The 26,310-nt window shown below is 38.2% G+C and overlaps 1 protein-coding gene across 1 annotated transcript in view; it reads right to left on the bottom strand.

The window, feature by feature from the left end:
- MEGF10 (multiple EGF like domains 10) overlaps window positions 1–26,310 on the bottom strand; it is a 93,597-nt gene that overhangs the window by 47,319 nt on the left and 19,968 nt on the right. Inside the window, exons 5-8 of the mRNA XM_051643206.1 lie at window positions 20,710–20,802; window positions 5,452–5,698; window positions 4,484–4,604; window positions 2,479–2,615 (exon numbers count right to left, since the gene is read on the bottom strand). Coding sequence (XP_051499166.1) covers window positions 2,479–2,615; window positions 4,484–4,604; window positions 5,452–5,698; window positions 20,710–20,802 — 598 coding nt within the window. The remainder of the gene's footprint in view (window positions 1–2,478; window positions 2,616–4,483; window positions 4,605–5,451; window positions 5,699–20,709; window positions 20,803–26,310) is intronic.

Here is a 26,310-nt window from a genome sequence, read left to right as displayed (position 1 = left end):
AGCCTGACTAAAGGACAGTTTTCAGTATCCGGATTCTAAAACTTCCAGCAGATTTACTAATGAGTAAATAGCAATGTCATTTGGCAAAGAATTTAAGAGATACAACATGAGTTTGATGTTTTCAGCTTTAACTTCTCTGTGTTTTATAAGCGAATTGTTAAAATTCAGAATGCCAGTACTAGTACAGCATTCCTGAAGTCCTCCAGGACTACAGCCACTTAAAATATTTGATTATTTATGTATGAAAACAGACTTCGCAGCTGCACAGGTTCATGCCTCAGAGCCAAGGATGTGTCAGGGAAGCTTATGTGTGAGGAAAAATCCCCATGTTTTTTCAGTATAAGCATCCTATGAACTCTGACATAGACAAAAAGACAAAACAGGTAAATCCCAAAGCTTCAGGGCCAGAAGACGCTGACACTGAAGTCCTGAGGTGTCCTGAGAACTCAGCAGGTGGTATCAGGCACATCATATCTGCAATTTGGGTACCTCTAAGTTTTACCAAGTTACAGTTTATACAAAAATATTACTTGATAATATAGCATATTATGAATGGTTTTATCAGCTTCTAACCTGCTCATTTCCTGTGTCCTGTAAGATAATTCCTTGGTGGTCTCTTTACATTTTTCTCATATATTTAACTTTTTTTGTTTGTTTGTTTGTTTTGCATGAATGGTGGTTTATTAGATGAGAATTTCAAAGACACATGACACAGGGCACTGCAAAATGTAACAGTATTTAGTAGAGCTCTCTGAAGCAAAATGGGTATGTATGTTCACTTCATGGTTCTGCAGTATTTGCCTCAATCCAGAAGTTTCATAGTATTCGTAACTCTGCCCTGACTGAAGCTATCAATAAAATCCCCTTTCCCTCAGAGGTGTAGCATAATAATAGGGCTTAACTCTGTTTAAATGTTTCCTAATGAAGTTATACAAATAAAGCTGAGAATTTTTTTTTTTTTTTTTTTGCCAAATGACAATCTGGAATCCCAGCCAAATCAGACAATTCTATTTTTTTGAATTGCATCTTCATCAGCTTCTGAAAGATCCTTTTCCACCCCATGGTGAGGACAGGAATGAATAAAAAACAATTGAGCAGAACGATTATAACAGCACTTTAAACTAGATTCCCTTGTGTTAACTCAGATCACCTAAAAACCGATACAAGCTCAAGGATCCTCTTTTTCTTGCTGTATAACCAAGTTTCAGGAGTCTCCACCACACTGGAATCTCAGACAAATACAGCTGAAGCTACACATAGCTCAGCACTTCTAAAAACTGCCCTTTTTGCTGCTGCTATGTATGTGCTAGCTCAGTGAATGCGCACACATTTCTGTAATGCTTCCTTCCTTTGCCAGTCCACTGACATGAAATAAGAAACAGGCCTACAGCCTCGCTTCTGACCCATTCCTACCCTTGGGGTATCTTGAAAAACAAAGTAATAGCAAATACAGTCTGTTTTGCAGGAAAAGAGGGAGCTCAGACTTGAAAAAGTTATCAAAATGCTGCAAGCATTTCAGATTAAAGTCAGATTTAAATTCCAAGATAAAAAGATGTAACTGCTTTTAGAAATACCAGTGTAGCACAGTGCATAGACTCTTACATGGATATTCCTTTGATTTCCCTGCAGACTTGTCTTTTTCTCTTGAAATGCATCTACCACCTTCTGCACTGTTTCTTCACAGATGCAAACTGAATTTTGGCATCCAAATGGCTCTAAACTAACTGTTTCCCATCTTCATGAGGTTTTTTTTCCCCTTACGTCTGGCACACCCTCTCCCCATGTCCTGTGAACACTCGCGTGGGAAGTGCATGTGGTTATAGTACCTACTATTGTTGGCAGAGATCCCCTGGACTGACCCCAGCGATTAAGCTGCTGGTGACTTCAGCAAATGAGTTGTGTGCTGTTTAAAACATATGCAGAGAAACACTTCTTTCATCACTGTCCTCTGCCTTTAAAAGTTATGCCTTGCTGTATTATCTTTCCAATCCACCAAAGACGATTTTTAACAATTAGGCTGGAAAAGAAAGAAGTTCCACTTCTTCATGTGAAATTACACACTTTAGGAAACAACTCACCAGCTTGCTCACTTTGAAGAGGAACCAAATGAGCCTCCTTTGCTCGTATGACTGCCAAACATCTGCACAAAACCAAGAGCTTCCCTCCTCAGCCCTTCAGCATACCCCAAACTGCGTCACTCTGCAAGCCACTCAAGTGAACGCTAACAAGATACTGTCAGCACATGGGCCACAGCAGGAAAATCCTGAAACCAAGCACCTCCTAATAGAAGGGCCCGGAACACAGGCAATTCCAAAACTGTGACTCAGCATCAAGTAAGTGACACAGCAAACACTTCATAGAACTCTTTTAAGCGTATCACAGGTATTTTCATTCTGCTTTCTACCAGCTTCTTAAATTTCTCTGCCACAGCAGACCCCCTGCACGTTCAGCAGTCTGGCAAAGACAAGTTTTCCTTACCGTTCCCCTGTGTAACCTGGGCTGCAAAGGCATTGACCTGTCGCCGAGTCACAGGTCCCTCCGTTGTGGCACTGGCACTCCTGGGAACAGTTTGTCCCATAACGACCCTCAGGACAAGGCTGACCACAAACCATGCCCTGTGTGTGCAGAAAATAAATATTAATATTGGATTGGGGCTTACAGGCTGAATGGACAAGGAAGAAAGGTTTGCAATGAAGGAAAATTAAGGAGATCTCATGTTACTTGTCTAGTGCTGATCTTGGAAATTACAGACTCTTCTCCAGCTTTAAAAGCAGGGCAATTTTTCAGCATTGAAGGAATAATCTTCTAGGATTTCCATTTTGGAAGCCAAAGCTAATGAAAAGCACTATCTCTAAGCAACACTGAGAACACTTACGACATTTAAGACTAATTGATGTCAAGCTCTTCCCAATTTATTTATCAGGAGTAGCACGTATCAAGACACCCAGAAATGCCCTCCAGTGCGTAGTGGTGTAAAAATCAGTAACTGCTGTAATGCCTCAATTATACTACTTTATGATAAGTTGTTTTTTCCTGATTAAAGGAAAAGTTGTTTATAACTCCACTGAAAGCAGCATATCTTAAAAGCTTAGATAGGATGTCTGCTTCCTTTCTACAGGTTTTGAATTTCTACATTGCTATATACATTCTTAGAATTAATTACACCTGAGTAGTGAAGGGGGCATCAGATCTTAGGACTTTTAAGAAGACATTTAAAGAAAAACATATTTATAGGCATTTCACCAGGCAAAATACATGTACTGCAGCTAACATAAGACACTGCAGAACTTACACCTGGCTGGTTTAAACTTTGCTGTCATGAAAAGCCAGAAAATTTATGCTGACAAAATTCTCTTCCATAGAACTGAAAAATCTAACATTGACAAAGAGTTATGCTTTAATAACTACTTGGAAAGGAAAATTAGTCAAAGGATTAAACAGTAATTTATTAGTTAAGACACACCCTTGCATAAAATTTCCATCACTTCTTCTGATGCAATCTCGTTTTTCATTAGTTGTATTTAGGCAGATAAAGGGAGTCAAGAATTCATGCAAACATTTGTGTCCTATGATTAACAATTTAATTTTTCTAATATAAGTGGAATAAAAAGTAAAAAAAGGCTATAATCCAAGTTAGATAGTCAGGTGAGTGCTGCTATTCAGACACACAGAGATAATAATTGATAGCTATGTCCTCTAGTTGGTGAAAAACTGACCTCTGCCACAAGTTATCACAATATAATATCCCAATTATCATGAGATTAATAAAAGTCCAGTGAATGCGGATTTTCACCCAAAATTTATATATAAATAGAAAATATTATGAACACATACTAATGATAAATATTATCTACAAATGTATGTAAATAAATTATTTGGGCTTTGATCACCTTCCTGTCTTTTGATGACCTTCCAGCTCCATTATTTGCCAACTCAGACTTGGCAGCCTGGTACCAGGGGAGGCTACTTGCAGCTCCAAGGTCAATTCTTCTTTCCCTACCCACTGACAAAAAGGCAGAAAGTCTAAAAATAATGTCAGAGGTCTGATGGCCCATTTCCACCAATAACATTTAACACAGTATCTAAAGGTTTGGGGCTTTTGCCATGCGTACTATAGATACAAAACAGGCACAAAACCCACTGCTAAAATACAGAATGGTGTCACCTCTGTATATCTATCTAGAAATGAATGACTTCTAAGAGGCACCTAAAGGATGTGGCCTCATCAAGGTATGATTCAAGTCTTCTGCTTCCTAGAATCTAATATGGTTAAAATGCAGCACAGAACTGGAGGCTTCTCAGGAACAGATGGTTTTGCAAGTATTTTATTCCAGTCCCTTATGCTAAAACATGTTTTTCATTACTCCTGGCTACAGGTAGGCTGCATTTGCTATTCTCATTTGCTACCCTTTTCTGAGGCTGCCTGAAATCTACAAATATGCGAGTTTTATAGGGTTGTCTCGATTTCAGAAAGTGTTTTTACCATCCATCCTGGTGGGCAGGCACACTCCCCGGTGACGTGGTGACAGACCCCTCCGTTCTGGCACGGGCACCTCTCCTCACACTGCGGCCCATGCTTCCCGGGGGGACAGAGGTCCTCACAGCTGGGGAGATGGTGGTGTACAACAGAGACAACCGTTACTTCGGCACACGCCCCACTCTCCAGCCACCTCTTCATTTTTAATGCTATCATTAACTTGTCTGGACAAAAGTATGGAACAGAAAGCAGTCCAACATAAAGAGATACACACTGAATATTGCAGTGCATCGAAACAGCAAATCTAAGGAAACAGACCTGGCAATCAAGGCATTATTTCTTCTTAAAAATATTTATTTCTGCACCGATTACCGCTCATTTACTGTTACTGACAAAGCTCAAAATCTATTTTGGAATGACAAAACCAAGTAACTCCAGATTTCAGTGTTTTTCCAAACTTGTAGCCAAACCATTTTCATAGCGGTCATGAAGAAGGTCCTACTGCTACATTTTTTTTGGCTTTTACTCAGCAGTCTGGATTAAGAGTGCTGTCTCTCAGCTACACATCTTAATGTGCACTGCAACGTGGTCTGAACAGCTGCTTCTTAGCCACCAGCCCTGCTTCCCTGCATCACACAGCAGTCAGGCCAAGTTCATCTAAACTTAACTCATCTTGTTAGCTCTATTTACAACTTGTGTCTCTCCCCCCCCCCCCCCAAAAAACAATATATTGTTAATAATTTAGGTTAGATATTAGGAAGAAATTCTTCACTAGAAGGGTGGTGAGGAACTGGAATGGGTTTCCCAGGGGGGGGTTGTTGATGCCCCATACCTGGAGGGATGGACAGGTTGGGCAAGGTTTGGTGCAACCTGATCTAGTGGTTGGGTTCCCTGCACATAGCAGGGGGGTTGGAGCTTGATGATCTTTAAGGTCCCTTCCAACCTCAACGATGTAATGATTCTATGATTCTTACAAGGCACCAGTGTATCCAGGAGGACATCTGCACTCTCCAGTCACGTGGTCGCAGGTGGCCCCGTTTTGGCACTGGCACTTTTGGTGGCAGTCGTTGCCATACGTCCCGTGGTCGCAGCGCTCCTCGCAGCGCCAGCCCTTGAACCCCGAGGCGCAGTGGCAGGCGCCAGTGATGGGGTTGCACAGGGCGCCGTTCTTGCACTGGCAACGGCTGCTGCAGTGAGGCCCCCAGTGGTCACTGTCACAGGCTGAAATGGCAGGAGGAAAACAAATTACAGCCGTTTTGTAACAGCCCTGGGCAGTTACAGCGCTGAAAGTACCGTGAGCCAACTGTAAAAGAAGTTATAAAATTAAAACAGTTACATGTTACATCCTCAGCTCTCCCTGGTCCTCAAGGATCTTGGCGGGCAGATGGAACTTAATTTATGCACACAAATTAATTTCTTATGCATAAAAGCAAACACTTTAAAATGTGAAGCTGTGAAGTAAATGCAAGCTCTAGCCTCTACATTGTCAAAACCCTTCATTGTGACTTTACAGCGTTAAGTAACAGTTATGGTTGCAGTAAGCTTCCATTTAGACAGAGAAGTCTTGCTAACTTCAAATAGTAAAAAGATATAGTGTAAAAAGATATAGTGCTGCATCCCACACAAAAGATGAAAAGCTTACTCAATACAAGATTATATTTTTTTTCAAATCCAGAAGGTCCTACTTGTCTGAATAATTGCAGATACTTATTTTTCAACCTTGCAATATACTGATAGGGCAAAGAAAACACACAAAGTGTAACACCAAGCAATAGAAATTAATAATTATATGGCTAAACTTCATCTGGATGTTACGAATTTGGTTATCCAATTTGTCTTCATGATCATTCAAATGCATCTGTTTTTGTCTGACCCAGTGCAGCCCATTAAAACCCTACAAGCAAGCCACTCAGATCACAGAAAAACCTTAATGTTAAGGAAGAAATTTTTCTGAAGTGAGAAACGTGGCAGTACTGTAAAAAGCCAGAGGATTAAGGTCACCTAGAATTCAACAGGAATGTGTCAATCATATGGTCAAATGATCTAATTTTATTTTTACGTTCAGGTTGATAACTGCACAACGGGAAAGCCTCAGTTGCAGCGACTGGAAGCTGGGGCTCTCCTCTTGGAGACTGACAACCATTGTTCTCCCAGTCTTCTCCTGGGGCAAAAATGGCAGGCAGAGAACAGGCCCACTTTCCAAGACTAATGCAAAGTAATTCAAGAATCCTCCTCAGGGTACGAATTATTGAATTACAGGAGCTGTTCACTCAGGCTACACAAACAAAAAGGGATTAGGGTCTTTCAAAGAACCTACTCTCTAAGATTTTATTTTTTTTTCCAAGACAGGTCACTAGAACATGCATCCATAATGGAGATATTGTGAGCGACACACAATAAAATACATAGCAATAGAATGTATTATGTGTATTATAAACACCCAGCAATGCTGTCAAACTGACAGAACAACTGTTTGTCTTGTTATTGACCTTCCTCTTTGAAGATGTGTGGGTTTTGTTCTGGAGTGTACCAGAAAGCATTGCTGCCTACAGCACACAACATTTCACAAGCTGTCTCTCCCCATGGTAACTCACATGCATTCAGAACTGTGATATGTTTATTTTTAACATTTGCATGGAATAGGAAGTGTAATCTTCATGCTTAACCAGTCCTCCAGTTGTTGTCAGAAAACTAGTTATTTTGGGATGTACATAAATATATATATGGGTGGTGAGACATCTGAGACAGTCACATATTCTATCATGATTGAGCAGACACCTCTACTTTTCTTTTTGCTAAACACATTAGGTTGGATTCAGATATACAAATTTCCTCCTGCTCCCACACAAAAAGCACCAACTTCCATTTCCATTCCTCATGGCTGATTAATAGGAAAATATAATAAATTAACAAAAATTAAAAACCTGTTCTGCCTGCTAAACAGAAGAATTCAGACAGATCAGCAGACCACAAGTGTTCCAGTGCAAAGCTCAGTAAGGAGTAAGTGTGGCCTGAACACACCCTAGATACAAAGACATGACAGACAAGACAGAACTTTTTCCTGGTTGATAAGCACAAGCTTGTGTTCTTTTGCCAACAGCTGGAAATGGGATATTTGGTGCAGTGCAACCACATTCAGGCAGCTGCTTGGAGACCTCATGTAATAGGTCTCAAAGCCTCACCAACCAGAAACATCTACTACCACGTATCTCCCACTGCATCCAACACCAAGGCACCAAGCCTGCCTTGCTAGAAATGGTTTTGCTTGTGAAGCAGCAGAGGCCTTGTACTCCCTCTTGCTCTTTTTAGAACCTCATCCCCACTCTGCCTCCCTAGGATGCACCCCACTGTCTCCTGCAGATTTACACACACACAAGGTGAACACGCTGTGCCTGTGAACTTGAACCTTACTCAACTGCTTTACTGTAGGAGCATGTACTGCAAGGTACATAATGATATATTAGTTTCCTGGCGTGATCTCCTCACAATGTTTGCAGGAAAGCATTAAAATCAAAAGCATCATATGGATGCTAATAGAATGTCCAGTCTCACAACCATTCTCCTGGCAACAGCTAGGTGGGAAACAAATATTGACTATGCAATTGTTCACTACAGCACAACGGCAAAGCATGGCACCAGGACAACGGCAGCCCCACCACTGCCCAACAGTCCTTTGTGCAAGGTCTGTTAATCTGTGAATTATGGGCAGACTTGTGGAGAAATCTGCAGGATTAATGGGAATAAATTGTAGTTTTGAATTAGATGGATAAATAAAGTATTTTACCCCGGTGTCCTCTGATGGAAAATCAATAACGCTTCCCATAGGAAATTAATGTGATTTGTCAGAAACTGAAGCAGAGTTTGTTACTAAAAAAGAAGAGGGTAAAAGGGTGGAAATGTTTCCTGTGGTGAGTTTGGTTTATTTTCAATTAGTTTTGGAGGCTAAATTTACCAACTATTACACCAGACTACTTCTGCTTCTTCCTAGTATTCAGACACTAAGAAAGCCCAGCTGAAAGTTGCACAGCTGCTAATCTGGTGGAATGGGATAGTCTTTGAGTTAATGACTATCATCAGGTTACTGACAGTCAGCTGGAGTTTAATCAGAATAGCTGCTCTGACTGTCCTGACTGCACCAAGGTCACAGGCACTAGAGCACATACAAACACTACATGCAGCCACACGCAGAAGTGTCAGCTACTGGCTCTTGATCAGATTTGGAGCCGTAAATCAGCTGTCTTCACATATGGTACATATGAAAGGGAAGCAAAGTATAGAGACAAGAGCCCTATGATCTCCACCCCAATAACTCTTCAGACTCTTTGAAGCCAGCAGAAATGCAGAACTAAATCAGCAAATCAGGGTTAATTTCCTGTACTCATCATAAAGAACTGGCCCAATGGTGCTCTGTTTTATGCAGAGCACCTTCCTTATAGAAGCTGTTCTCCTTCCCCTTTTCATGGATGTTATATTCATGCTCAGGTTTTCCTGTTTTAAACAGAAGAACCAGCTAGTTGTACTTTCCCTGTAAGCTTTCACAAGAAAGTGAGAAGGTTCTTTCTGCCTTCACCTCATGCTGTAGGGGGGAAAAAATAGCCAAAGTAAATGTTTAACAAACACTGTGGCATTAATGCCACATCTTGTAATTTTTATACGTTCTGTTCATCTGAGAATATATTTTTTGTCATAGCAATACCTGCTGTGCATATCACACAATGCTGCAGATATGGGACAGAGAACATTTCTTGCAAGACAGTACCCAGCGAAAGCAAAAGTTTGCCTTTGGGAACAAGGGCAGTGCATTGTATAAACCCTCATTTAAACTCAGTGAGTCTCCTATGAAACTCTTAGACAATTCACGTCTAACCATAACCCTCTATTCTGCATTGGTGAGGCCGCATCTGGAGTATTGTGTCCAGTTCTGGGCCCCTCAGTTCAGGAAGAACAGGGAACTGCTTGAGAGAGTCCAGCGCAGAGCCACGAAGATGATGAAGGGAGTGGAACATCTGCCTTATGAGGAAAGGCTGAGGGAGCTGGGTCTCTTTAGCTTGGAGAAAAGGAGACTGAGGGGTGACCTCATCAGTGTTTACAAATACGTAAAGGGTGAGTGTCAAGCAGATGGAGTTAAGCTTTTTTCAGTGATGACCAGTGATAGGACAAGGAGTAATGGATGCAAATTGGAGCATAAGAGGTTTAAGGTGAATATCAGAAATTTTTTTTTACCGTGAGAGTGACAGAGCACTGGAACAGGCTGCCCAGAGAGGTTGTGGAGTCTCCTTCACTGGAGACATTCAAAACCCACCTGGACACGTTCCTGTGTGATGTGATCTGGGTGACCCTGCTCTGGCAGGGGGGTTGGACTAGATGATCTTTCAAGGTCCCTTCCAACCCCTAGGATTCTGTGATTCTATGATAAAGAAATGCTCACTAACACTGAATGCCAAAAAATTACTTCAGCAACACACTGATGCTCAAGGATTCAAAGGTGAAAAAACCACCTTCAAGAAGAAACTGCTATATGTGATTGAAATTGCTATCATTTCGGGGCCTTTTGTAGCACCTTTGAAGATTGAAAGTTCTGTATTTTCTAGTGTAATCATTTTAATGCACATTGTTATTTTTGCTGGGCTAGGTGTGGTTTTATGCATATGGCTTCTGGTGATTTGCACATCAGGATGGAGGGAGCCCTGATATTTGACAGCACAAGGTATGAATTTTTATAATACGAAGCACATATGAAGAGTTCGGTAACTTCTTTACTGCTGTTTATAAACAAAGACATTTTAAACTAAGAGTGGCCATGTACTTGTAAGGTTTGTTTTTCTGGTTTTGTTTTTTTATTTGTGGTTTGTTTTCTTGTTGTTTTTTTAATTTCATTAAAGGGCAACAAAAAGAAAAGTGCAAATGAGTCCAGATGAGTCCAAGTTTGTTCCTGACAAAAGCACCCTGATCACCTACAACTCTGTACCTCTCTAAAGAATGGCCTATAATGAGAACAAAATAAGGCTATCAAATCAAGTCAAAGAACAATTCAGAAAAAAAAACAACCCACAACCTTCTGAGAGTCTCTAGCTTAAACTATCTTTTAAGTATGCTGCGGTTTCCTTTATAACATAATTTTTAAGTCAGACAATGTTTTTTCTAACGCTTTTTAAAAGATTTTTTTGCTTTGTTTGGGGGGTTGGTTTGGGTTTTTTTTTGCTAATGGGGAGGTCAAAGTGAAGAATCACACCAAAACTAAGATTTACTCTTCTTGCTGTTATTTTTTGTACTTGTCTTACATGTAGCACCAAGACAACAGAATGAGATTTTATCCTGGTTTACACATCTTTCTGCAACACACACTGCTGTGTGTCTCTGGAAACACGTACCATAATCATCAAAACAGAAGAGACTCTTGCTGCAGCATTAGGCTTACGTATTTTTATGGTCCTCTAAAACAACTGAAAACAAAATTCCCTACCACAGAGAGCAGGAAGAGTGAACACTCCCTCACTTCTAATGCAATACTGTGAAGTACAGATTTAAAATAAGCAAACAGTGGCAAATATGCAGAATGCCTATTTCTCTGTCTCCTCAAATCTCCAACATAACTTCTTCAGATAGGTTCAAGGAGCCACAACCTTTAGTAAGTGAAAACTTTATTTTCTTGCTCAAGAATATAAAACAAACTGAAGCTTCCCATAACTTCAACATCATCTTTGACTGACCTTTCTTCCTTTCTAAGCTGTCACATCAAGGACAATTCTAAATCTTTGTGCCTTTTTCTGCATCTCTCCCTCGACTCTCAGGTGTCTAGTGCCTTGTCCTTACTTCTGTGGCCTTTATGGTCTATCCCTCATCTATCACTTCTTACCCAGTATCCAAACATAAACCCCTACACTTACATCTCCCATGACAGCCCTTTTGTTGCACTTTCAAACTACCATCTTAACTGTTTCTCTTTAGGTTTCCTGTACAACTTGGCACAGCTCTTCACACCCTAAAACATTAAACTGCCATGATGTGCTCCTCCACGTCCCTATCTTGTAACTCCTTCCTGTGAAGTCTGCAAAAAGTTGATGAAGTAACTGTGTCAAAAGCCCTAACTGCTACAGTCATTTACCAGTGTTTGCCTTCCTCCTCATCTCCTGTGTGTTTTGAGCTTTGTGTTACTTCTGTTCCATCACAGATTCTCTGGGGCAGAGGCAACTTTCAACATGTTCCGTATTTTTACTTATGGAAGTCCACAAATACCCAGCAGGGAGAGCTATGAGATGCACCAATGAGCAAGAATGACCATCATCTACAACTTGAAGTAGACCAATGGTAATAGGCCCTGTATAAAAACTTCCAGACTTTTGGAGGTGAGACTATAAATAAGAAAAGAGTAAGATTTCCAGGAGGGCCCACAAGTGACTTACAGTATCAGGCAATAACCACCACAAATAGACAAGCATACCCAGTGTAAGTAAAATAGGTCAGTATTGAAGAAAATTTGCTAAAGGAGTAGCCTACTTAAAATTTTGTTACCATAAATTGCCCTAAGGCTGTCCAGAGTTCAGCACTCTGAAGAATGACTCTTCCCTCCATTCCTGAAATAACAAACATGAACAACATAAATATACATTAATGGAACTAATACCTTAGCTATCTAACTGGCAGTAAGTAGAACTGGATGAATTTCTGTAAGAATTTCACAACAAAATAGGATAACTTTCTATGAAGGCTGCATTTAAATTCACAGGTGAGAGGAGCAACTCACCTCAACTCTTTCTGATGACCTCAGCAAGGAAACACACCCAAGGCAAGTCCTCCCTTTTCTCCATCAACAATGGATACCCATCTACTTTTTAAGTGTCAACAGAAGGGAAATTTAATTATAATTTATGTGATAGTATTGTTTTTTGCATAACTGAAACTGTGTTTACACAGTTATACAGAACTGTGTTTTACTCAAAGAGAGTGCCATAATAACAGTATGAAGGCTTGCAAAGATATGGTGTATACTCCAGATTAAAATTTTGTGAGACAACTGGATTGATGTCCCTCTTAACAGGAAAGAAGGTATTTCACACAGAATGACAACAGTCAAGTAAGTCTTACATGACATCAAGGCATGTACCTTTAGTCTACGCAAAATTAAACTTGGATAATACTTTCTGGATCCTAAACTACTCTTAAATGACAAGGATACGAAAAGTCATACCAATGAAGATGCTGCTCTTCATGATCTTTGTTTCTGAGTTTGTTTGTGTTCAGAACAACATTCATTGATTCACCAAGCAAAAAACAGGATAAAAATAGGAATGCTGTCCCTAATCTAAAACCACATCATCATTATTGGAAAGTTTAGAGAGTATTCCTGGAATTACTCTGCTATTATGATTTGATTAGCTGTGGATGTATATTAATGGTGTTCATTCCTGCAGGATAGAAAATAGGTAATAATTGTCCCAACTGAAATTCAAATGAAATAAAAGTAAATTCCCGCTGATTCCAAAAGGTATAAATACTCAAGTGCTCAGAATTCAACAAGACGCATTAAGACCCTAGAGTCATCAACCTGTATGTCAGTCTGGATTGCAAGAGAGTACGTGTAGAACGTGACAAAAAAAAATGTCAGTCAAGTCAAAAAAGCCAGAAGACAATTCCAGCTATTCTGAAAAGTAGAATAAAAACATCTTTTAGAAAACCTTCAAAGTTTAATTTAATAAAAACATGAAATCATTCTCCATATATTTTTATATGCTGTTCTAGACACCTCATGATTTTATTAAAATACATGCACACTAATATCAGAAAATAAATCTTTTTTTCTTTAAAGAGTCACTCATAATAATTATAAAATATCAATGCCTTTTAGTAAAATACTTATTTTACCTCCATCCCAGATACAAAAACGCACAGCAGTGGGTTTTTTTTCAGAACACATTTTCTATTAAATATGGATTTTCTTTGAGTCTTTTGTTTCTATCTGATTTCATTTGTTACACTGTAAGCTTTTTACCCTGTAGCATATTTTTCATTCTTTTTGTTTTGTGTATAAGAAAGGATTTTTATTCAAAATGCTAAGCTTTAATTTAATTTAGGGATTTTTCTTTCTCACTTTGTGAAAGCCTCTTGATCCGTGAAGTGGAAGAACAATGAAGATGTGTTTTTCAGATCCCAGAAAAGACTGGAACTATATGCCTTTCACATGCCATAAATTTCAGAAGACTCTTTAAAGTGCTTTTGGACATCACAACACGAGGTTGGATAATTGCTAAGGAAAACACACACAGATGGCTCTTGGTGTTCATTTTTTCTTGCTACTGAGATAAAACATGCTAAAAATAATAAGTATAAATAAATATATCTATATTTAATAACTTCAAATAAATATTTATCAGATTGTTTATTGTAGCATATATATAATATAAATATCATTATTTAAATCCATTCTACATAATATATTTATATAAATAAATAAGTATTTAATAACTGTAAAAAAAAAAATGGACTGTTGTAGATGATCCTCATTTTGCATATGTCTCCTTTTAGGACCATAAATTAGCCTTTTCCCTTTTATGCAATGACTTGTAAGGCCATCTTCATTTTTAAATTAGAAAGGAAAAAAAAAAAATGCTATTCTTCACCTCCTTGAAAACCTGCTTAGTGGGCCACCAGCAACACAGAAGTCTGCCAATATATATGGCAGGTTGAAATTAAACATAGTAAAAATACTTCTGCACTCTTACTAGAAAAAAACAAAACAAAACAAAACAAAACACAGACATTAATTAGCAAATCAACTTAGGTAAATACCACAAATATATTGAGTGTATAAAATGGTAAAAGGCAGAAAAGAATAGCATCTCTGATCCAGAAAATGTTTACAAATTAATAAAACTATCACCATTTACTGCAATACCTTCCTTCAGTAAATGTCAATGTAAGTAAATTCAATAACTCAGTTTTGTAGAAAATGTATTTTTGTTTCTGCTTTTGCTTGAAGATTGGAACTGTAATGCAGCAAAATGCTGAAGCATGTCTATAAAATCTATCAGTTTCCCTTGAACTTCAAAACCAAAAGGTTTCATAGGACATAAATTACATTAAACTCAAGAATAGAATTTAAAATTCATTGTTGTACTGAACTCTAGAAAAACACAGCTGCTCTGTAGCCCTGAGAATTTTCGTAACACCTGCCTTAGTGACACTGTAGTGACTCTGTCAACAATGAAGGTGATGATAATTTCCACTAATGTTTGTTCTCCCTGTTTGCACCGGATCTAACTTGTGGTTGTGTTGGTTTCTCAACCTAAAGATATTCAGCCTTGTTAACGGAGAAGAGTTCAGCTGACAAAACTGAGAAGTCAGTTAGGGGAACTACAGAAGTAGTAATTACAGAAGAATTAAGGGTATGGGGAAGACACATGTAATAAGAAAAGGTTAAATTTAAGACTGTTAATGACCTGCTGTCACATGTGCTAAGAGGATGCGTTTGCACAAGTGGTCATTTGAGAGCTGGAGGGGGGGGGATGCAGTTCTGCGTTACTTGAACGAGCTATTTCTCAACATTTCCCATAAAAGCAAGTAACTCTCTAGGATACTCTGCAGCCTCACTTGCGTGTTTAGCAGTTTCTCAGTTCTGTGAATCAGGACTTTCTGGTGAAGGCATCTGGTTGAAGCCAGAACCTATTTCTGCAGCCTGTTGAATGGCTTGGAAAACACAAGGATGTGCAAGCTCTCTAAGCACATCTTGTAAGCTCTGTCAGTCATAATGCTTTTCACAAACAAAACAGGAAGGCACTGCATTGGTCAAAGGAATTAAATTCAAGATTTGCAGGTTGTGCCATCAGATTGTACAAGATGCTCTCAGGATCCTTGACTGGTACCCACACCAATGGGGCTGTGTCACTTTGGGTGCAAGTGTGTCTGTGGAAAACAGTTACACACCCACCTCTGCAGGGTCAATGGAAATTACAAGCTCCACTGAGACACTGGCAGTGCTTGTAACTCACGTGAATGTCTCACACAAGCTATGCCAAGGGATCCAGTTTCTGCCATATTCTGCATCTGCCAAGTCCCATGAAGAAAACAGTGAAATTTTCAAGGGATTTGTGAACTTAACAAACATCCAAGGACATCTGACAGTAGCAGGGCTACTGTACCTTAAAAGTTTTCTTAACAAGTGAATTTAAAAGTAAGAAGGTATTTTCTGAGATGCCAGCTCTAAATGCTCAAGAGAATGTATTAAAGAAAAAGCCAGTTCTCTTCTCATACTTTAAAAAATGCTGGAGCCAAATAATTTCTTAGTGCCACTTGTTCTACCCCCTTGCCCTCAAACTATAGTCCCAATGAAACTATTCATTACCAAGATAACCAAATTACAAATTAAAATACAGTGATTCAAACAAATCTGTTACTGAAAAAAACAACTAAAAGAAATAAATTCCTGTTCACATTACCACAAACAATCCTATCAAGCTTATCATAAACCAAAACCATGTCATTCCCTTTTCGCTTTACTGCTCAGGCCAGTGGGGGGATCATGAAGGCTACAACCTTTGCAGACGAGTCAGTGCAATATTGATTTTGGCCTTTTGCCTCTGCTCCAGCTTATTCAAAATGTGTCCTATTGATTTTGAAGGAATTATTTGTGGACTACTAGTCATGAGAAGAAAAACAAAGTGAATGTCCTGATTGCTTACTGGGGCTCCATGTTAGGCTGCATGTGTATCTATCTTGCACACACATTCAAAACTCACAGTCAGGTTCATACATTATGTATTGCAGCAAATGCTGTTCCAAGACCGTGAGCAGAAAACAGGCAGAAAACATAATCTACAACTGTAGAACACAGTTTGATCGTCTCTGCATTTCTAGACAGCCAACTATCGCTACATGTAGCAAGTTTTTACAGAGGACTCCTTTACATACAATCTGTAGCCAAAAATGCCTGTATTTTGTACAAACAATAATTCAGTTTGGGAGGGAAAGGTTGTGTTGGTTTGTTTCTCAAAAAACTCTGTTTACATTTTAATCTGTAAGCATACCTATCTTTACCACTGTGTTCTTTTTGCTAAATTTTGTCCTTGTCCCCAGCCCAGAAGTGATGAACTTATACTTCTGATGTTCACATACATTTCTTCAAAGGAATGGTGACAGCATGCTGGTTGTGCTGATTCAAGGGACAGGTCCAACACATCTGTCCACTCATCTGTCATTGACCTGACTACTGTGTTGGGTCAATAAATCTTTATTAGAGTAACTTGTTTTGCATGACTGTCATCTCTCCCACTAGAATGGAAGTGTTCTGCAAGCAAGTGATCTCTCAATCCAAGTAGTATTTCTTTTTTCAGATGTATGTATGTTACCATAATCTCCTTCATCACCTCCCACTGAAATTCACTGCAAGCAAACAATGCCCAATACAGCATATTTCCTTTAACTAAAAAGATAAGGCCTGAAGAAAGAAAAGGTCTCACATGGGAAATGCTCCCCAAAGAGATACTGAATTAACCAAATTCTGACACCACCATGCAAGTTTTACTCACAGAAGAATACATGAAATCCTATTTTCCTCTCAGGTGGGATGTAAGGTTTTCAGAAAGGCAGTATGGGTTGAACTAGAATTAACTCTGAAAGAGGACAGCCTTAGTAACCATCAAATCTTTGTATCTCTCCTCCCTAAACGGAAAGCAGCCACTGATCTAGGCTACCAGGAATTGGATAAGACTCCTCACACAAAAGAGGTAATGGCTGCTACAAAGGGAATGGTAGCCTCCCAAAAAGTTTAGTCCCTAGAAAGGTTATTAGGCCATAGTACACAATGGTATGCAAAGACAGGGGAGAAAGCTTGCTGATTCAGCTTTTACTGCACAATGCACTGATTTAGTCCATGCAACCACTCCTCCATTTTTGGAGACAATATTACAGCATTTAGGAAGCACTGCTCTGCAGTTACCACACAGAAAGCCACTGTCACACAGAAGCCGTGGCATATGGTTGAAAAATTAAATTTAAACACACTGGGAAAACACAACTGAGAAACAACAGATAAAACTGCACTGGGGATTGGACGATGGACAGATGCTGTAATAGGAGTAATGCTATTCTCAGATACTTACAGATGAAATTCCTTTGTAAGAAGAATAATCAATCCTGATAGAGAAAGGATAAGGATAGTACTTAGGAAGAAAAAGTTTAGTTTTGCAGTTTTACAAGAAGTTTAATGCTTAGGTAGAACAGCTGTTTCCAACATGCTTGTGTCCATGAAAACAAACAGATTACTAAATCTGGAAGTTTGCCTACTATCTTACACTTTGAGAATAATCTCTCTCTTTCAGTCACAGTATTTTATTTTATTTTATTTTATTTTATTTTATTTTATTTTATTTTATTTTATTTTAGTTTAGTTTAGTTTAGTTTAGTTTAGTTTAGTTTGGTTTGGTTTGGTTTGGTTTGGTTTATACTGGCTTGCCATGTAATCACCATTCCTTCTCCATTATCTAGTATAGTTTAGTTTAATTTAAATTTCACTCATTACATAGGTGAAACATTTACATTATAGACATTATTACAGTATGGCAATTTGCATGGGTTTTTTTAATTAATAACTTGCCATATTAAGAAAATTATTATTTTTAAAAAGTTATCTCTGTATTTTATCTCATTGTACCTTTCTGTTACTAAAACTAACCAAGTTGGAGATCATGCAGAAAATACAGTCAAAGGCAAAATATTAAAACCTCCTTTGTAGGGCAAGCAACAATAAAACTTAGTGCCAGGGAGCCAAAACCCTATCTCTTGATTTCTCTCCAAGACTATCCACTGCTCTTCAGTGAACTTGATCTGTGCTGTAGCTCTCAGACAGACAGATTAGGAAATCATGGACAGCTAGAGACAAACAGCAGCACTCAAACTCAGAAGGGCAACCTGGTGAAAGCAACATCCTTTTCTAGTTTGTCCACATGAAATGGGATAAAATCCAAAGCAAACATCCCTGTAGCACAGGCATAAAAGTATCCTCTTCCCCAGCCTAACCCCCTTCTCCCAAGACAACACTAGCAATCCGAAACAAATGTTGGCAAGTCCTTTTAGCTCGAACCCCACGCAGAAGCCTCTCAAGGATCACCAGTCTCTCCAGAGATCACACTGTTCAAAGGTAGAAGAACAAAGGCTCTCTCAGCTTTGGCCTGTTGTGCACAAGACACCTGATATTTTGAAAATATCATGGCTGCTGTGGTGAGTAATCAAGGGCATCTGACTGAGGAAAAAGGAGAAGAAAAGAGCTGCACATGTATTCAGAATGAATTATACCAGACAGGTAAGGGAAATGAGCTCTAGAAAGCCCTGTGAGAGGAAGGATTATTTCTAAAGACAGATTTAGAGTTTTCTGTCTCATCTGAAGTGCTTTTTCATTGGGTTTCAAACTTGGAAATCTCAATAAATAACAATCTCTTCCTATTCTACCTTGTATAGTGATACATGGTTCTTCTGCATATTTGATTAGTTGCAGAAGAGCTTGATACATAAGGCTTTCAGAAAAAAAGGTAACTTTTTTTATAATTTCTTTAAACAATTCAGCACACTAAATTGAGAGCTGGCTTACAGTAATGATGCATTTCTAACTCTTTCCGTTTTATGCCTTACATATAACTTGGTGGTTTTTTAGAGCTGTTTATGAAAAAAATCTCATGTAAGTATAACAAATGACTATAAAACAAATGTAAAAAAAAATAAATAAAGTCCTCCCTCATGTAATCTATTATTTTTTTTAATTCACTCTCTCAAATTTCTCCAATATATGCTGCCTGAACAACAGATCAGTTCCAGATGAAGACTCACTATAGCACCTTGCTTGCAAAATAGAAAGGACATTTCCCCATTTGTTTATTTTTTAATCAGAAAACAATGGGGATGAAAATACAAACATGTTTTTGTACTGTTGATGATCTGTTTTTTTCACAGTTGTTATTTTTATAGAGATCCCATACTAAGTAAACTAGCAGCATAACATCTTTGCAAGACATCAAGGTTTTGCTTATGAATTAGAATTTTATATGGTCTGTGCCATTCAAATTATAAACTTTTTTTTTTAATTGACTAACGTATTTTCCTTTCAAGTGGACAGTCACTAGCAGTGACCTCATTTGAACTTGATTGCAAAGAAGTATAGTGTTGTAATGTTAGCCTAAACATTACATTTCCAAAGACCTTACCAAGGAGAACAGAATGATGGAATAAATAAAAAATTATAACCAATAAAAAAAATAAATAAATCAGTAATTACCCTGAGAAACTCTATTTCAGGCAAAGGGAAGAAAAAGCAATTCACAGTCTGCACAGACCTTTGCCAGAGGCAGGGACAGTGCACAAACACACAAGCCCTGTCACTGGCAGGTCTCTGCCCTGTGTCCAGAACTTAGGGCCTTATTGCAGCCTGCAGTGCCTAGAAAGACACTCAAGGAGTCTAGAAAACAGCAGTGACTAAGAAGGTCTTGAACTGGTATTATTTTACTACTTTGCTTTGTGTTTTTGACATTTTGCCATGTTTTTGCATCAAGTGTGTGATGGCCTTGATCTTAATAATTTCTTCATGAAGTGTGACCACTGACTCGCTGGGTTCCATGTGTGGGACCCACATGACAAAGCAGGAAAAGTGCCAGCCTCTCCCTGTCTCCTGCCACATGGGTCCTCCACAATCCTCTCTTGCTCCCCTTGTCTCCTGCATATGCTCTCATGGGAAAGTGCAAGAAGAGGTTGGATAAACCTGCCTAGTGAAAGTAAAATGGAAAAAAACTGAGCAGATAAGGAGCAACTAATAATGGAAGAAGGGAACACACTGAGGGGAAAGAAGGACAAGTCAGTGGCTGAGTGAAAAAGGAAGATTAGGTTGTGAGGAAGAACTTTGCTCACAGCTTTTAAACATGACAACATCATTCTTTATGCATTAGGAAAACAAAAAAATCAGGTATTTTCTTATAGTTAATACATAATTTTATCTACTCCAGATACTAAGTTCTGTATTAGCTGGCTTGTTTCTGAGCACAAAATAGCTCAGGACATTCAGTGCTGCTAGAGGATAACATGGTTTGCAAGTAAATGAAAAAAAAAATCAGGTCATGCAGTGTAACCTGATAACTCAGAATGACCCCCTGGTCAGAAAGCAGGAGCCCAAGCACAGGATCAGCGATATTCTGCCCAAAAGAGAGGACAACAGCATGGAAAGGGCATGAGACAGGCAGAAGCAGGTGAAAACTCACCACTGGAGCAGTTGGGTCCTCCCCAGCCAGGCTCACACTGACAGGTGTTGGGAGCAATACAACGACCATGAACACATTTATCAGCACAATGAGCTGTCAAGAGAAGGAATTAAGAACAGAATTAAAGGAGGATTCTGAGAACTAGGAAAAATATTTTAAACTTACTTCTAAGTCAGATCTTTCATTTCTCAAATATCTTTTAAAAGCAAAATAAACATTAACATATTAATGTTTGATGGCTTCTTTTCCAACTAAATGTTCTTACTTCACTCTCTTTTATTTCTCCCAAGTTTGAAGGCCCCAACTAAAACCATGTTGGAGCTACTTCAAATAAATACATCACAATTTTCCATTAGTTTTACAATTAGAAATTAATTACTTGTATCTTTGAAGCTCCTTGTCTAATAAAAGCTGCCTTGTTTAACAGATGCTGCCCATCCCAACACAGTCAACCTAAACTGCTGAGCACTAAAGCTAAATACAGTAAAGTGACATTCCATCACATACTCTGCATGACAGACAGAAAAAAATGACAAAAACTAAAATGCAGCCAGAAACTGGACTCAGTGAGAGGTGCAGAAGAAGCACTTTGAACACCTGCTTGCACTGCTCCTCACACCACACTGGGCACATAGAACCTTCCCACAATCCCTCTGTAACAACACACGCTGTGGCACTGTGCAAATCCCTGTGCAAATCACCATCAGTTGCTTCCAGCAGTGAAACAGAGCTGTCTTAGAACAAATGTACAACCGATGAAACTCCGGGTTACAGTGTTTACATTGTCTTAGCCGCAAAAGCATTAATCAACAGTAGCTTCTCTTCAGCCACTGGTGTCTCAGTTTTCCAGAAGCAGAATGTAAATCAGACATAACTCTTCAAAATAGGCTATCACTATTAAGCCTCCATAAAAGGTAGCTAAAAGCAACAAAATCAGCCCAAACTCTCCTGATTGTAATGACGAAAAAATCATGAGATAAGGACCATCAAAGGAAATTGTATAATATCAATATGGCTGTTTCCAAATAATCTTAATAGCTATCAATTAAATAAAAAAATAGATGCCATACAAATATACAAATTTCTTGCTCAAAGAAGGGGTAAATGTAATTATTTACTTTGAAGAATGTAAACAAAGTCCAGGAATATTTAAAAAAAAATTTCAAGATATAAAAAAAATTAAAGATACGCACTATTTCCTTTTTTAAAATTTAAGTTTCTTAATGCCCTAAAAGATATCTGATCAAAAAAATATTTATTTCTACACTCTGCATATATGTGAAAACCTATTTTGTAACTCACAGAAATTATTCTATAGATACCTTATCGGCTGATTCTTGGCAACTAAATCCTAATCAACATCCCTAAGAGACAGCATTTGTAAAAAAATTGTTGCACTGAACATGAGGATAAGAGAACCAAAACTTACTACATGACCTACCAAAAAGCATAAGGTGAGGACAGCACAAATAGCACTAGGACAAGCTGAAAAGACATTAATGGCATCAGGGATGGAGAAAATCTTTACTCTAGGTTTTCTATGGGAGTGTTGGACATGATTTAAGAAAATACCTATGTTTCAGAGCAGCTGAAAAACTTTACATGAGGTCTTTTTGATACTTAGTAGTGTACATAAGCACCAAAAATTCAATTACAGCAGGAAATTGCATCAATCATATTTTCTTCTTTTGTAAAGGATAAATCAGTTATCATACGAAAAGCAATCTGAGCTTGCTCTAGCATATTTTCTTCTTCATCTCTTTTTCCCTCTTCCTTGTCCTGAAGTTTCCTTCAAAATCTGCTCTAAAATCTTCCTTGTCCAACTTACAGATCAATTTCAGTGGATCATAACCTTTCATTTTCTTAAAAATCAAAAGGTAGATTTGCTCCTTCTGTTTATAGAGTATCTGTCAGCCTGACATATCTATAAAATATCTACTGCTGCATGTGCAGTTCCCTGTGGCAGCCTTTTCTATACCACGGGAGGAGCAGCCCTGTTCCCTGGATGAAAGTCCACCAGGCTGCTGAGCTCTGTTCCCACCTCAGTTAAAGCAACGGCACTTCTATAACCAGCTGAATGAAAAGGGCCTGCTGAGGAAGTTCAGCCAAGTGAATCAATGTGAAAAGACATGTCAGTCCCACCCAGGTCATCAATGCTATTATTACAGCAAGAGAAAAGTGATGTGAGGCAAGGGCTTGGCCAACATTCTCACAGACATGCCTTAGCACCACATCTCTGGGAGGGAGAGGAGCTCAGACAAGGGGGATTAAGCCAGTCATGCTATAGAATGTATAATACAATTTTAGGTCAAGTTGCCACTTTCAAACACTGAGCAAGTATCTGGTACTGGTATCAGTGAGAGAGGGAGACAGTGCTCCAGCTCAAGAGAAGACTGCAATTTAAACACCTGCTTGTAGGTGATGAGCTCCAGCACATCCCTTGTGGTGCAAACACAGATTGTTCCTCCATTGATATACCTACTGAAAGTGTAAGAGCTGAGTGGAGACTCTCGTGCGCTTCATACAAGTTCCACTTCTGAACTAGAGCGTAAATGAATAGTGGAATATTGTGAGACTTGAAATTTCTGAATGGCATTTTATGAGTCTTCTCTCTGTGATTAAGAAAGTGACATAAAGCTATTTCATTGTAAGTCACCACAGATGATGTTTAGACAGCCATGCATTGCGCTATCTGATGTGAAAAGAAGAACCACAAGAATTTCCAGCAATAAAATTTGAAAAAAAATGTATTTTTACCTTTAATGAAAGTTTATACGTATATTTTAGCATCTGTTGCTTTTCCATTTTGAAATGCCAGACATAAATCAATTAGCGCAAAGCTGAAAACAACTTGGCTGTCATTATGCACATGCATAAGAGATCAGAAGAATCGACTACAGTTCCACAGTTAGACTTTCACCTTTGAAAGAAATCAATCATATCATCAAATGAGCAAATACCTGAAATCATACCTGATTTAATGAGATTTCATACTGAAATCTATCGAAGAAAATTCCTCTCAACTTTACAGAGATTTTATATTAGGAAGACTGGAGTAATATTTGAACTGAGTCTGCTTTTGGATTCTAAGTAGATCTGCATATTCATACTTTCAGATAAATTACTTCAACAAAAGAAGTCATACTACATGCCTGACTGTGAAAAGAGCAAATTGAAAGAGAGAAAAAAAAAGGGGGGGGTGGGGGGGTGGGGGTGAGGGTGGGAGGCAGGGTGGTGGAAAAAGCTTATTTAGCTGTTGAAGTTCTCCAAATTTTGTGAATACACCAACCATTTTAGACTGGAAACAGAAAAACAAAGCTCTTCTACAACTTCTAAATAGTCCACAAGGTTTAATTTCAGCTTCCTCAAAATTAATTTAAATATGGTCCCTTAGCACTTATTGTGTAAAATAAAATACAAAGATCTTGTAAACTCCATTATAAACTTTTTTTTTTTTTTAATGATCCTTAATTTCCATACTGTATGCTAGGACATACCCTTTGGTTAATCCTTTTTTCTTATGCTTGATCACTAGCTGCTATTAGAGTGAGTGATACCTAGTTTTGCATTAAGACAGTGGGTTTATTTTCTATTTCACATGTAGAGGAGCTTCAACAGGCACAATTCTCCTGTAATGTTCTTAGAAATGTGCTACACTGTCAGAAACTGTATGTGAAGTTAATGTTCAAGGTACTAAAACGCAGCTAGGATCAATCTACCTTTTCCATGTGTGTCAATCTACAAGAAAGCCATCAGAAGACACCTGAAAGTTTTTCAACTTTCATTTCAGAAACATGCTAAAAATTGACTTTGTAAATGAAAAAATAAAATAAAATTGAACTTTTTGTAAAAAAATCCTCTCTGCAGCTCATCTATATGCCAAAACTCCTAGGGATTGCCACTGACATTAGGAGATAAGCGACAGTAAATTATTTGGAATAAGTAAATCAATCACTCAATCTGGTATGGACTTTCTAAAGCCCAGAGTATGTTCCTCTATAGAATTTAACAGAATGATTCTATCTTTGCATCTGCATATCAACTCTATTCAGATCACCTCAGAAAGTCCATCAGATCTACACATTGACTACATGCACTGAAATTTTTAAGAGCAAAAATAAATAATCACCTGAACTCCAGCTCCAAAAGTTTTCAGGAGTGATAAAAAAGGCCTGTTTTTATCTTTTCCATATATTCATATATTCCATATATATATATATATATATATATATATATATATATATATATATATATATATATATATATATATATATATTCCTTACGTATTTACTCATACATATATATAATAATACTGAATCCAAAGAGAAAACACAAGAGGAATTTCCATCAGAAGGTGAGAAAACACAAGTTACACCTGTTGAAAGTTTTCAGGAACAAGTATGGAAGTTAGTGTCACAGTTCCACAGAAATCTTGTATCCCAGGATGAGTTCAAATTCATCTATTCAGACTGGACTCCAAAAGACTCAAAAAAACGCCCTTAAATTTCAGCCAGTGCTTATCTCTTGCTGTTGGTCATTATTTTCCTTTGCAAATACAAAACTGTGCAAAAGTATTTACAGACTTAGCAAAAGGACACTGGCAAATTCTTGCAATTCTTTCTGCAGTGACAAATAATTTTCTTCCCACTATAGGCAGTGAAGTGGTACTACCACTAGTAAGTCCTACTTCTAGGGGAACAGTGACTGCTAAGTATTCGTGTTGTAGTTTCCTAATTATTATTTTAAAAAAGAAGTCACAAGATCCCAATTCATCAGCATATACACTGAAGTTCTGAGTCATGCCAAAATCATCCACTAGCACTATTTTATAAATAGAGCTTTCTAAATTGAGAAGTCAATAAAGGAACAAAAAAACAACAAAACTTCAGGAGCACCACATATACTTTAGCATTTTAAATGCATCCTACATCCTTCACTAAGTAAAAAAGTGAGCCACACTGCATGGAAAATAAAACTGCCCTAATGGAAATGCTGTGCATATTGTGGAGCAGCAACAGCATAAAAGAAGACAGCCATAACACTTCAAATGGCCCTGATTCTCTTCTATCTTTGTATGCCAAAAAGGGGGTAGGTGCTTGTGTTTTTCAATGTAGTCACCATTATTTTGTAGGGAAAAAAAACTGTTGGCTTTCTGCCAGTGATATTTCTTCTATGATGACATGGGAGAATAGTCCTCCCCATATCACTATCTCTTACCATTTAGGCTTAGCTGGCAGCAGCACACTTGCTTTCCAAGTTGAACTGGATGACTAGTATTATCAAAGTGTATGCAGGCATCATCTACTCCAGTGTGTACAGGCTCCCTACAAAGAAGTTGGTTGAAACGATGGAAAGCATTAAATGTTTGCTGCCTTCTATTAATTACTGAGCTCCTCTTTTGCCCTGAATCCTCAGATCCAGCTGAAGATCAGGAGGACTGAAGGTCTCTCCATGTCTTCCATGGTCAACCATTACAGAATCAAATAAATGCAAAGGTAGCTCCATTAAAAAAAAATGCCAATCTGAAACAGATGGATCAGCATTTTTAAAGATAGTTTTTTCTTTAAGATAATTTTTACTTTGTTTTTCATGTGCAGAAAA

The sequence above is a fragment of the Apus apus genome, chromosome Z, assembly GCF_020740795.1.
Source record: "Apus apus isolate bApuApu2 chromosome Z, bApuApu2.pri.cur, whole genome shotgun sequence".
Taxonomy (NCBI): Eukaryota; Metazoa; Chordata; class Aves; order Apodiformes; family Apodidae; genus Apus; species Apus apus.
The sequence above is the reverse complement of the archived record's forward strand: the minus strand, read 5'-3'. Positions and strand labels throughout refer to the sequence as shown.